A 13,209-nucleotide genomic window follows, 5' to 3' on the forward strand; every position below is an offset into this window, starting at 1 on the left:
AACAGGTGTAGGCGCGAAGCAGAGGGTAGAAAAAAAACCGACTTTTATGGCCTAACCTCTCATCCATTGAGGACGTTACGTTGCTCAATCCGTTCTTGGAATTTTCAGTTGGTGTCGTTCCATCGTCCTCCGCTTCATCCTTTCGATTAAATTAAAAAATGTCGCTTTAGTGCAGAGGCAATCATTAAAATGTCAAAGACAGGCGACCCAATAGAAGGGTGAAGAGGAAAAAGAGAGAAACGGTGGTTGGAAACAGTTGTCTATAGCGATTAGCGGAGCAGTGGTTTGAAGGCGGGGGAGGAGAAGCGGTGGAAAGATGATGTTATCAATCGACGTTGCCGTCATGGCGTCGTTCAGAAGGGAATCGACGTAGCATCAATTAAACTGTATGAATTTGATTTTAGTGGAAGGAGATAAATAAGGCTTATTTATATATATATATATATATATATATATATATATATATATATATATATATATATATATATATATATATATATATATATATATATATATATATTGTGTTTGATCACTCACTCTAGCTAGCTATATATATATATATATATATATATATATATATATATATATATATATATATATATATATATATATATATATATATATATATATATATGCCATAAAAAGGAATTCAAACTCAAGATCTCTAATTTACCTTAAAAAAAGGCAAACCGTTCACAAACTCAACCAAGTAATAATTTCAATGACGCATAACACAAATAAATCAGCTAAGGATTATACAAGATCTGAAGATCACTTGTTACTGGTAGATAATCAGCCTGAAGGATATCTAAGATCTTGTTTAGCTCCTCCAACTTCTTCATCCTCGCTTTCTCACTTTGTTTCACCAACTACAAAAATTCCAATGAATAGTTAAACATTACCCAAAAAAGTTGGCTGAATCAAATTTGATTCATTCAACTATTTCTTGAATTACTTGTTTTACCTCAACTAGAGTGATTGTAAGCTGATTCTTTTCGACATTTTTCTGGTGTAATACCTCCATTGCTTCTCTATACTCTTTCTCCTGTTTTCAGAGTTAACACCCTTAATTCTTGCCATCTTTTCGGATTGTATTTCACATTATATCAACATCTTACAGCCTAGTTTCATACCTTCTTGACACAACTTTGGCCTAGTGATCTCAGCTCTCGCTTAGCCATATCTATCTTCTTTCGCACTATTATCACGTCTTTTCTCGTGGGATCTGTCAAAAGCTTGATATCCTTGTATTCATGCAAATTAAGAAAGTGTCAAAGAGACAAAAACAACTTAGCGTTAGATCATCACCATCATGGTGTTATGTTCATTAGGTTAGTTATGTTGATACTTAGGTTTCTCGAGCTTACTTCCCAAACTTGAACCAGACGTCTGGTCTCTTCTTCTGCACGACCTAACTGAAACTCGACCTTTTCCTTCACTTGCATCTTCTTCGTCTGTATCTCTTCTTCTCTTGCTTGATACAATGCGATAGCTCGTTTTTCTTCTTCATTGTTTCCATCAACTGATGCACCTGTTCCGAAGGTTGATATATTCTTCATTCTGCTCGTTTTTGCGGAAAGTTTGTTGTGGAAAGCCGCCCCTTTGTACCCTCCATGGACTTCCTCTCCTCTTTTTCTTTTGCTTTTAACTTTCTTTCTCCATGTCACGCACATGGTCTTGTTGCTTTTAGTTTAATTAAACCAGTTGAGAAGCAAGTTGCGAAGATTGTTAGTATACATCTGTTTCATCATCATGGTTCAAGTTTGACGAAATAACTAATTATGGTGATGATGGGGGTTTAAAAGAATAATTTTTTTTTTCATTTAACGACTTGTATTTGGTGCAACGGAAGCAGTAATCTATTGGCATGATTAGGTCAAATGTAAATTAACCTCAGTCTACTCATGATCAATTTGCAACTGGCAAATGGGCAATGGGTCATGACAGAAGGTTGGAGAAACACCAGTCAAACAGCTAAATGAAACATGTGAAGCTCATAAGATTGGATAACTGATTTTCTTTAATCACATGAACGACCATTGGTGGAAGCTTTTGGGTACTTGATTATGATCAAGTATGAGTTTATACATGCATGGATAACTTTTTTCTTGCGAAAACAAAATGTTATGTACATAAATAATTGTTTGCTAAATATATATAATCTGTTTCATAAAAACAAAATAAACGGAACTTCTTTTATAAAATCAAAACCGTGATTCACGAAATGTAATTTAGATTAATTCTTATAAAAAAATTATAATAGCATTTCACTTTTCAATTTCTTCAAGATTATATATCACGATCAGTCACCCTTTAGAACCTATTATTTGTTGGAATTTCATAATTAAACATATCATATGCCAAGTTTTTCAAAAATTTCGGCGAATAAATACAAAAATTAGATATTATGGGAGTGGGTGTGAATCCCATATGGTTGGTGATATAAACAAACTGAAGGTGTGAAAAATGTGGAAACTGATTTGGCCTGCTTTTTAGCTTAAAGGAAATAAAAATATATAATTTTCTGGATCTAAAAATGCTGGGCTTCGGAATTTGCATATAGAAAATCAAAAAATCATGGGGATATGGCCCTCTTTGACTGTGTCATCAATGAGCCCTAAATAATCTTACATAGTAAGGAAATTTTCGTTCACTAATCCGATTGGAATCAAATCGCCTCCGTCACGATTTCGTCGTGAATTATCTCCGCTAATCCTTTGCAAATGAATAGTTTTCTGTTTTTAATCCTATTTACTAATATAACTGGTGACATTCTATTATGTCAAATATTATCAATAGCATTAATAAGATATATAAAACAATTATATTTAAAGCCATTTTTCCATACAAAAACTTAATCAATGAACAGGCGATTATGGTCATAAAGAAAAATCTTCGTTGAAACATAATGGTATGAGCTTCTTGTGTAAATAGAAATGTAGAAAAATGGCTCACTAATTCAATAAATTGATTATAAATGTTACATAATACATCATAATCATAATGTATTTCTATCTTAATCCTCTTACTAGAACCGACAAAAGGGGATAGTAGATTGGAATGAAATTTTCAACCTATTTTATTTAAACAGTGCAACGTGTCTAACTTATTTAAATAAATCGGTTTGCTTTGTTAAAAATTATCAATTATTTTCAACCTACCAATATCCATTTAAATTTAATATATAATTAGTTGTATATTTATATACTATTATTTAACACTTTAATTATAATGTTATATTATTATTATTATTTTTTTTTTTTCGTGATTCACATCTCTAACCTTGGTGCTAATAACACTACATACTCTCGACCTTACTTCTTAATCACGCCTAATGATGCCTAACAACGAATTATTGAACTTGAACCCTAGATATAGACTGCCAAACTCTTATTCACTTTTGCGATTCCTAGTAGTCTAACAACCTCTCTCTCTCTCTCTCTCTCTCTCTCTCTCTCTCTCTCTCTCTCTCTCTCTCTCTATATATATATATATATATATATATATATATATATATATATATATATATATATATATATATATATATATATATATATATATGTTCAGGTTCATTTAAGATCATTCTAATTTTGTGAGACCGTGAGACCAAATCTAAAAATAATTTTAAAATGCAAAATAAATGGAAAAATCCAAAAATTCTTTTTCTAAATATTATTTTCGGAACTTGAATTAACTAAAAAAAATATAAAAAAAATAAAAAAAATTATGTTTTTTTTTTTAAAATACGTGAAATATTCTAAATAGAATATTACACTGACATATTCTAAAAAATAATTTTAAAATGCAAAATAAATGGAAAAATCTAAAAACTCTTTTTTTAAATATTATTTTCGGAACTTGATTTAACTAAAAAAATAAAAAATAAAAATAAAAAAAATTCTATTTTTTTTTGAAAAATACGTGAAATATTTTAAATAGAATATTACACTGTACATATTCTAAAAATAATTTTAAAATGCAAAATAAATGGAAAAATCAAAAAAATTCTTTTTTTAAATATTATTTTCGGAACATGAATTAACTAAAAAAAATAAAATAAAATAAAATAAAATTAAAAAAATTAAAAAATGCGTCTCACGGTCTCACAAAATATAAGTGGTCTCAAATGAACCTAACTCTCTCTCTCTCTCTCTCTCTCTATATATATATATATATATATATATATATATATTCACACCCCTCTTTCGACATTCCTTAATTTGCAAATCACTGTCATCTTCTAACTTCAGCCCACTACAAGTTAAGTTCTTTAAGTAAGTGTTATATAATAGGTTGGGCTAGTGTGAGACCTGTTTTGTAACTTACAAGATAATTTTTGAAAATAATAAAATACTTCTAGGGTTCTTGATATTTAATAACTGTTTGCAAATCATAGTGAGAACATAGATCCTTTAGGGTGCATGTGAACTTAGGGTTTATCTTTTTCCGCCAAAAATAGATTTTTGTAACATATAAAACTCATTAGTGGTATCAAAGCCATTGTTCTGCACAGAGTTGAATAGATCAAAATAAGGGTTTATAGAAACTAAACATTAATAGAGGAATTTTCGAAAATTGCTAGGGTTCTTGAAACCCTAGCCTCCACCCTTAGTTTTTTATATTTTACAAGGGTTTTAGAAATCCATGCCACCTCCTTATTTTTTATTACTTAGAGGTAAATTTAGGAGTTCCTTATTTGATAATTATTGTTCTAATTAGTTAAAATAAAATAATAAAAATTGGATAACCCCAATACCCTTATTTTTTTGAAAATTTAGTAGGGATTAGATTATGATTAAATTTAAATTATTTGATTAATAGTTAATTGTAAATAACTATTTAATCCTCATAAGATTTAAATTAATTAATTGTTAACTAAAAGATAAAGATTAAATTTTAATTGGTTTAATTTTAAATAAATTTAATTTTTTATATTTCGAAAATTTAATTTTAAACCAAAGATTTTAGAAAAGTTTTAAAATACACCTTATACTATATAATTAAAAGATTAATATAATATATGTATAAAACAAGTCAGCCAGATTGCTAGTATGTCTTATTCACGAAGCTAAAATCTAAGGAGGGTATAATGAAACTGCCTATGAAATGGTAGTTGAATGGGTGTCTACTCTTACCCACCGTTTCTTTGTTTGATGGGGGGTCGTTAGCTGAACAGATCGGATACGACATTAAGCTCATTAAAAGTATAATGTTATTAAAGTACAAGAACTATTTTTAAAATCCCATTTTTAGTTACTTTAGGAAAAATTTGAAAGGTAGACTAATCCTTGAAAATGCACATCATGCTTTATATGTCGTTAGTGGAGTGTTTGTGGTTAACCGATATACTAATATGGACTATAAAGAGATATAATGGACATATTGAAAATTATCATTGTTGATGGAGCATGTATGGTTTACCGGCACATCAATGCGAGATTATAAATGACATTAAGGTTGCCAAGCGGGTTTGTATGGTTATTCACGTATCGTTTGTGATCCTCGACATCCCGGCATCCAAGTCACAAAAGTGAGAGCATAATCCGAGATTAAACATGTCATTGATAAGAATCAATGAATCTCAAAATATCAAGAAATTTCATAATATTGGAATTGGTAATATTCTTACCTACCTAAATTAGATTTGAATATGATTATGGCATCCATCTTCAAAGTTGAAATTGAAAATATGTATTCTAGCCTTAATTTAAATTTATGGGTTAATAATTAAGGATTAAAATCAACTAACTTGAATTCGTTTTTTCTCCTATTCTTAAAATATATTATGAAGATAGAAATGGTCTTCTTCATTTTTAAGAAAATAGTTTTCCTCAATCTTTTAAAGATGGTCCTCCAATTTCAAGTCAAGATGAAATTGTTTTCCCTTCCTTAAGATATGATGGAACTCGACATCATCTTTTCTTCCACCTCCTTGTCATGTGACTCTCCCAACGTCACATTTTCTTCAAGATTGAAAGATACGTGAATACTCAATCCCTATTAGTGTGTAAACATCAAAAAGGAAATTTTGTGTGTGCACATGTTTAGAAAATAAATCGTACATTGACAAGTTGGATAGAATGGGTGTTGTTTTCCCAAGGGAGCAAGAAATTGTTTTGTTCTTCTTTCTTATCCAAAGTCATATGATCAGATCATTGAGAACTTTTATATGAAAATATCGGCATGACCCTAATTGATTGTTGTTGAAGCATAAATGCCTAAGAATACATCTAAAGCAAAATTTCTTATTGGGTCCAATTCCAAGGTTTTTATGGACATTAATAATGGTGACAATGGTGGTCCAAAAAAGTTTTCTCTTACCAATGGAAAGGGGTTGTCCAAGATCAAACTATTTGATCATATGGTAAAGAGAAATTGCTAGTTTTGGGATCGTTTTGTGTGTTGACCCCAAAGAGTCCATTTGTTTTACCACCACTTGAAGTGACATTGGAAACAAAGCTACCCAAAATACCTAAAAGATTGTAGAGATATTAAAGTCAACTCATGTGACTCTACTTTAAGTACATCCTTAACCTGACTCCATTGTTCTATAGGTTTGTGACAACCATCAAAATTCAAGTCAGTTCTAGATTTGACTAAGCTTAGTTGCAATTATAAGCACGGAACATACTAGACTTAGTAACTAGAAGATAAGTTATAACCTACTAGAAACTTGGAAACAAGTAGAATCTAAGGATAGTGTACTTAGAGTTCACATTGATATGTGAATTCTACAACGACTTTAATTGTAGAGACTATCCAAATTCAAGTCATTCCTTGAATCGAACTTCTTTGCATGAATCATGTAAACACATCATGCACTTGACATAGTTGTATAAATTAGGTCCAAGTCTCGTAGGAACTTAAGTCAAAGTTGAAACTATGATTAGTATACTTGTTTCTTCAATTTCACTTGAATCTCGGAACCATTACATAGAATGCCAATAATCTGATTTCAATCAAACTATGTAACTTTCTACCAAATATAATTATTTTATTTTGTGAAATTTGTTTTTTTTCAAATATTAAACTCAATTCATTACGGTGTTAACAAATTTTATTTGGTTCAAAACAATCCAAGATATTCTACATCCATTGTGATATTCCAAAATGCCCAAACTTTATAACAAGTGTCAAAAAATTTTAAAATAAATGCAAGTTTTATAAAATTTAAACTTTCGACAAAATTTTATACTATATATAACATCTTAATTATGTACATATGTGATGAGACCTAAATTATATTATGAACAATAATTTATAAACATCAGCTTATTTATGAGCATAGGAGCCAAAATGTCATAAAATTTCATACAAGATTTTATATATTATAATCCTAAATCCCAAACCTTATAAATTATACAAAAAAAAAATAATGATGGAAAACACACACACACACACACACTCTCTCCCTCTTTCTCTCTTTCTCTCTTTCTCTCTCTCTCTCTCCTCAAAATCACGTTCATATCTCTTGCCCCAAGTCACCTCTTCCCTAAGCTTAATCATTTTACTCATTCCTTCACTCCACCTCTCTACTTCTCTCTAGCAAATCTGAACTTAGAAGCAGAATAATTGGGAGATTTTTACATTCGATTCTTCATAAGTTCACTTACATCTTTGTATTTTGGTGGAGAGAAACCCTAAAGAGATGAAGGGAGCGATTGGGTATCCAGAGAGAAAGAATCTTTCTTTTCTTCTCTCTAAAATCCCCATTCTTTACCTCTATAAATTAGCTCCAAAACCTATGAAATTTCCAAAAATATCCCTTATTTTACTCAAAAATAAGGGACCTCAGGGCTTTGCCAAAGACTAAAACTAATGGAATATTTGAGATTGGAGGTGAGAATTTGAGAGAAAACGATTTGAAAGGTGTGCAGAAAGAATGAGCTGAAAGAGGGTATTTATAGGAAATATACACCCCACGTACTTCGAACACGCCACTCCTCTCGTTTGCTGACTCGTGTCCTGATTCAGTTGGTGTTGCACGGCAGTTTCTAGAAGGTGTGTGTCGTGCTTCTTTTGCTCAAAGTGCACTCGGGAAACATCAAAAATCCGTAACTTCTTCATATGAACTCTGTTTTTTTACATGTTCTTTATATCTACGTGTAGCTATCAACGAGATCTATAAATTTCATTTAGACTCAATCGACTAATTCTTATTTATTTTTGATGTTATATTTTTAATAGGCTTAGACTGTTAAAGTACATTAAAATTTCATAACTCTCTCATCCGATGTCCATTTTTAACTCTAGTTATATCGACGGACACCTTATCATGAGAAATCATAACTTCCTTATATGAAGCCAGATTTGGACGTTCTTTATATGTACGCTCTTGGTTTTACATATACTAAGGCTTTCATTTAGATCACTTAAGCTGATAAGAAACCTATCAAGAATTCACTTTTTACGGTACGTAGAGCCGTGTTGGTTTAATCTCGAAACTTCAAAGAAGCATAACTTGTTCATACAAATTCTCCATAATACATATCAGTAGATTCACTTCTAAATTCACATCTATGGATATATCATAATGATCATCCTTGTTGATAGTACCGTTTCTGGTATTTCTCGACAATATATGTTAGTAGGACCTATCTTAAGGATCATCGTGAACATCATTGATGACAACATTGTTTTATGGATTTCTCCATAATACATGTCAGTAGGAAGTAGAGTTCATCAACTAGACACAAAGTCCATTACCTACATGTTATAAACATGCTTGTGTTCCATGGGATTGTCTTGAATAGTCCGATGGTTGTCACCTATACTCTACTAGATGACTACATCATTAGTATATTAGTACCATTCCTACATTGTTAGTACACCAGTATCATTCTTACATCGTTAGTACACTAGTACCATTTCTACATCGTTAGTACACTACTACGAGTTCCTACATGGTTACTATAATAGTATTAGTTCCTACATCGTTAGTACAATAGTACCAATTAGATGTGTGACATTCTATCATCAGTTTAATCTTTTATCGTGTTATGGCATCTTATCAGTTTTACCTTTGGCATCTTATCATTTTTACCTTTCATTACCCTTCATTGCTCGATGCATTATATTCATAAAAATACATATTTGTATAAATCATATGAATTTATCTTTATAACATTTCATCTAACATACAATATATTTGAACATAGGCACATATAACATTTAGTTATCTAAATACTTAATATCTTTGTGTAATATTAAAACAACTATGCACTCACATGTTAAAAGTGGGTGACTGGTGAATTTGGCAGCGGTTCACTTAACACCTTGGTTTTTCCTTTGATGTGACCTAAGTGGGATTATCACTAAGTCGTAGTCTTATATATCTTATGACTAATGATAGTCTAGATTTCTCACTAATCTCAATGATTACATCAAGATCTATCAAGTAAGTAAAAACCAGGTAGAAGCATATCGAAGGTAGGGTCGTTTGGTATACAAAGTATATAACTTGGAAATCCCACTTTAAACATCTCACTAAATCTCGCCTAGACATCATCCCCATAAGTAGACCAGTCAGTATAATGACTTGGATTACTGATAAACATTCTTTATAGGTTCATAATAACGATTATGATTATAAATATAAGTTACAATGAAAGCAAAATAAGTGTAGCTTAACTTATAGATATTTTCCTGATAAGAAAGTCCGAAAATTGCACTAGCAGAACTCTAACTCGAGAGCTTTTACTATTCGGGCTCACAGGGACCTTAGATCTTCACCAAAATCCTATTTCTAGATAAAACTTCAAACTAAAAAGGACAGAAACTCGAGAGAGAAAGAGAGAGAGAGAGAGAGAGAGAGAGAGAGAGTGTGTGTGTGTGTGTAAGATCCGAAATGGTGTGAGGAACAAATGAGGGATGGTTTGCTACTTACAAAATTTTTTTACCCATGCGTGCCATGTGCTCCACCTACTTCACACCTTCAGCTTTGTGACACGTGTAGCAATTCTGTTGGTCTGCGTTCTACCTTCTAGAAGTGTTTCGTGCCCACCGTACGCTTTGCAAAAATGCAAATTTGGTAAATTCAACAACTTCTTCATACGAGCTCTATTTTCAATATTGTTTATATCCATGTGTAACTATCGATGAGATCTACAACATTGTTTATACCCGTTCTCGATGATCTTTATCTCGACAGATAGGTGTTGACAAGATCTTCAACTCTCGTTTAGATTGATTCTCCTAATAATCAACCATTATTAATTGTCGTTTTTGTGTCGCACTCTACTGTGTAGAAACTTCAAAAAATCATAATTTCCTCATATGAAGTCAGATTTCGACGTTTCCTATATGTATGCTCTCGGTTTAACGACTACTTTGACTTTCGTTTAGAATATATACCTTATATAATCTTCTACTGAAAACATCTACTTATTGTTGTGATGAATAATTACCCTATTTTTATTTAATCGTCTAGCGCTATCTTGCGGGAGTTTCAATTATCTCCCTCTTGGGATGATTACGTCCCAGAATCATCAGCAAAACAAGGATTGTAAAATGACTTCTTGTAGTACCTTTCCATCGTAGTTAATAACCATAACTCTTATGTCTTTTTAAATGAATTTGTAACTCTTGGACTTCTTGACATTTGACGGTGCTCAATATTGCACCTTCTCTTCATTCTAAATTCGATCTTTATTGAAGACTTCTACTCCTTCTAAAAGGGACTTGATCTATGGTAAGGTATTTACTTCGACCCCCATATTAGATCGAATGGTTATGCTCTAATGACTTTTCATTGCACGATGCAATGGCTAGACTCATGTCTTGAGTCATACTCATGTAAGATACTTCCCTTCATGTTCTAATGTGATTTAATCACATCATAACAGGTAGTATTTCTATACACTAGCTGCTTAGTGTTAACGACGACCGCGATACTTCTGCCTATCACTTCGATTATTTTTTCCTTCAATCTCCCGACTTAATTCGGATACTACATTGAACTTACTTCATAGATTTATCTTAGTAGGACTTGATTTGTTATAACAATTAGGGTCAGAATAAAGTTCCTCTTCTTAGTCATCATCGAAACAAAGGTAATGATGGTAATAAACAAAACAACTCAACTACTAGTTCCTTAGTAAATTTATGACTTTTCCTGATCGAAGTGTGAGTATTGTGCATTCGATAGTATAGGCCTCTACTACCTTTCACACCTACTAATACTCGTCCCAAGAATTGTCTCGAAGTTCTCCAAGTCACCATACAAAAAAATCACATAGCTATTTACCATATCAGATAGTTTAACATAATTTGAGAATATATTACATCAAATTAAATGATTAACATGTTATTCAAGTTCCCATATCCCTATACTACATGATCCTATCTATATGGCTATTTTATATTTTGAACTTCGGATAAGTAGCTTCCTGTTCTTGATCTCCAGCAGCATCATCTGCTTCATCAAGGATCATCTGGAATGTTCTTGGCTTTGGCTTTGGCGTCACATTCAGCCTTGTTGCTTCATTTTTCTTTGGGTAATCCCACGTAATATGCCCCTTATTTCTACATCTGTAACATACCCTATCATTGTTACCCCCAAACTTCTTATTGTTGGGGTCGGAATTCGAGAGTCTACTTTACTTATTGGAATTTGAAGGTCCTTCAAGCTTCCTTTTCTCTCCATTTTATGTTCTTTCTAGAGCCTTTTCCCTTATATGGGTCTCTACATTCTTAGCCTCCTAGATGGTTACTTTCAGAGTGCTTTCTAATTTCACTGCCGGCCCATAAATCCACGGGTAGTCCAATAGTAAACTTATTTACTTTGAAAATTTTAGTAGGAACTAGGTTAGGAATCGGCTTCATCTTTTCGGTGAAAGCTTCAGCATACTCACCGATGCTCATCTTTCCTTTCTTCAGATTCTAGAATTCATGGTTGATCTACAAAAGATTTTGTAGAGAAGTATTGCATCTTCAGCTCCTTAAGGAAGTTCTCCCAATACATCTTAAGGTCTTCTCACTTTTGTATAGTATTGGACAATAGATTCCACTAGCTCAATACTTTGGTCTTTAACTGTCCAACTATGAGGACAACCTTGTATTTGTTGCTGCAATCAAGCTTTCAAATATCATTTCTATTTTAGAGATCCAGTCCATAATTTACACTGATGTTGGGCTACCAGAAAGACTTGGTGGTCTGAATGACATGAAGTCCTTGTACTTGCATCCATCTTTTTCAATTTCCTCATTAGCGTTCTTCCTCCTAACCTCTCGTGGTTCAGCTAGGCTAACAGTCTGACTATAGTTCCCTTCCTCTGACTGTCCCTCATTCGGCTCAGGTCGCATAACTACTGTAGAAGGTTCTTACCTATTCTCCCGAAGTATGTCACCTTGGTTCCTCCAAATGTGGGTCTAACATGGCTTTCATATTTCCCTGAACTCCTACGATTGTGATAAGTTCAAGTGCAAGTGCGACGACCAGTGCACGACCCATCACTTGCTCAGGCTCATGCTGTCAGTTTCCGTTACTGATTCCTAATATGTTTCATGCTCTTACCATGAAGCCCTGTACACCATAACAATCGCTCAGGGTACCAGAATTGTGAGTATATTATCATATAGAAGATTTTAGTTATGTTTAGACGTACAATCCTCCTTCTTACTCTAAAAAGTTATATGTTAGTTCTAATACAATAATTAAATGTTTAGAATCTTGAACACCTAAAATTTTCAAATCAAGGTCAGCAATAGATCTTAAATCAGGTCAAGTAATAGCAAATTAGTAAGGCAACCTAAGGTATACCATAAATCATTTAGCATATAACAACAAATTAGGCATCTTATCTCAAAGTAAGCTAGTGCCAGTGTCACTGTAGGTATACTACCTAAAATAAAATGGATACACACCTCACTATCCTTGCTTAGAATTCTAAGTTTTAGTCTAGAAATCCTCAAAATTCCTAGTTCCCTTAAATTAATGCTCTGATACCAACTGTGTCATCCCTATTTGCACGATCATTAAAGACCTTATTGATGCTTAATTTAAAAACATAATATTCTTTATATATTGGAATTTGACCCATAAATGCATTTCCAAAGAAATCTTTTTCATTGGTTATTAAAAAGTTGGGATGACATTATTGATACAGGAAACATAAGTGTAAATGTAATCATTAGTGGCCTTAAAGCATCCAATGGCCTATATTTCCTTTAAAATCTCTCATCATTTCCAAACATCGATTACCCTTGTAT

The 13,209-nt window shown here is 32.2% G+C and overlaps 1 protein-coding gene across 1 annotated transcript; it reads right to left on the reverse strand.

The window, feature by feature from the left end:
* Positions 1–648: 648 nt before the first annotated feature.
* LOC145012653 (uncharacterized) lies at positions 649–1,724 on the reverse strand. The gene is made up of 4 exons (XM_078971448.1): positions 1,368–1,724; positions 1,134–1,244; positions 965–1,045; positions 649–869 (listed from the first exon to the last, which is right to left on the reverse strand). The coding sequence occupies exons 1-4, from the start codon at positions 1,671–1,673 to the stop codon at positions 747–749; spliced, it is 621 nt and encodes a 206-aa protein (XP_078827574.1). The 5' UTR covers positions 1,674–1,724; the 3' UTR covers positions 649–746.
* Between the last annotated feature and the right edge of the window lie 11,485 nt (positions 1,725–13,209).

The sequence above is a fragment of the Lactuca saligna genome, chromosome 8 (assembly GCF_052625555.1).
Source record: "Lactuca saligna cultivar CGN05327 chromosome 8, ASM5262555v1, whole genome shotgun sequence".
Lineage (NCBI taxonomy): Eukaryota > Viridiplantae > Streptophyta > Magnoliopsida > Asterales > Asteraceae > Lactuca > Lactuca saligna.

Coding starts and splice junctions, on each gene's coding strand:
- LOC145012653 (XM_078971448.1), bottom strand. CDS start 1,673: ATGTGCGTGACATGGAGAAAGAAAGTTAAAAGCAAAAGAAAAAGAGGA. Junction 1,245..1,367: donor GTCTGGTTCAAGTTTGGGAA/GTAAGCTCGAGA, acceptor CATGAATACAAG/GATATCAAGCTTTTGACAGA. Junction 1,046..1,133: donor GCCAAAGTTGTGTCAAGAAG/GTATGAAACTAG, acceptor CTCTGAAAACAG/GAGAAAGAGTATAGAGAAGC.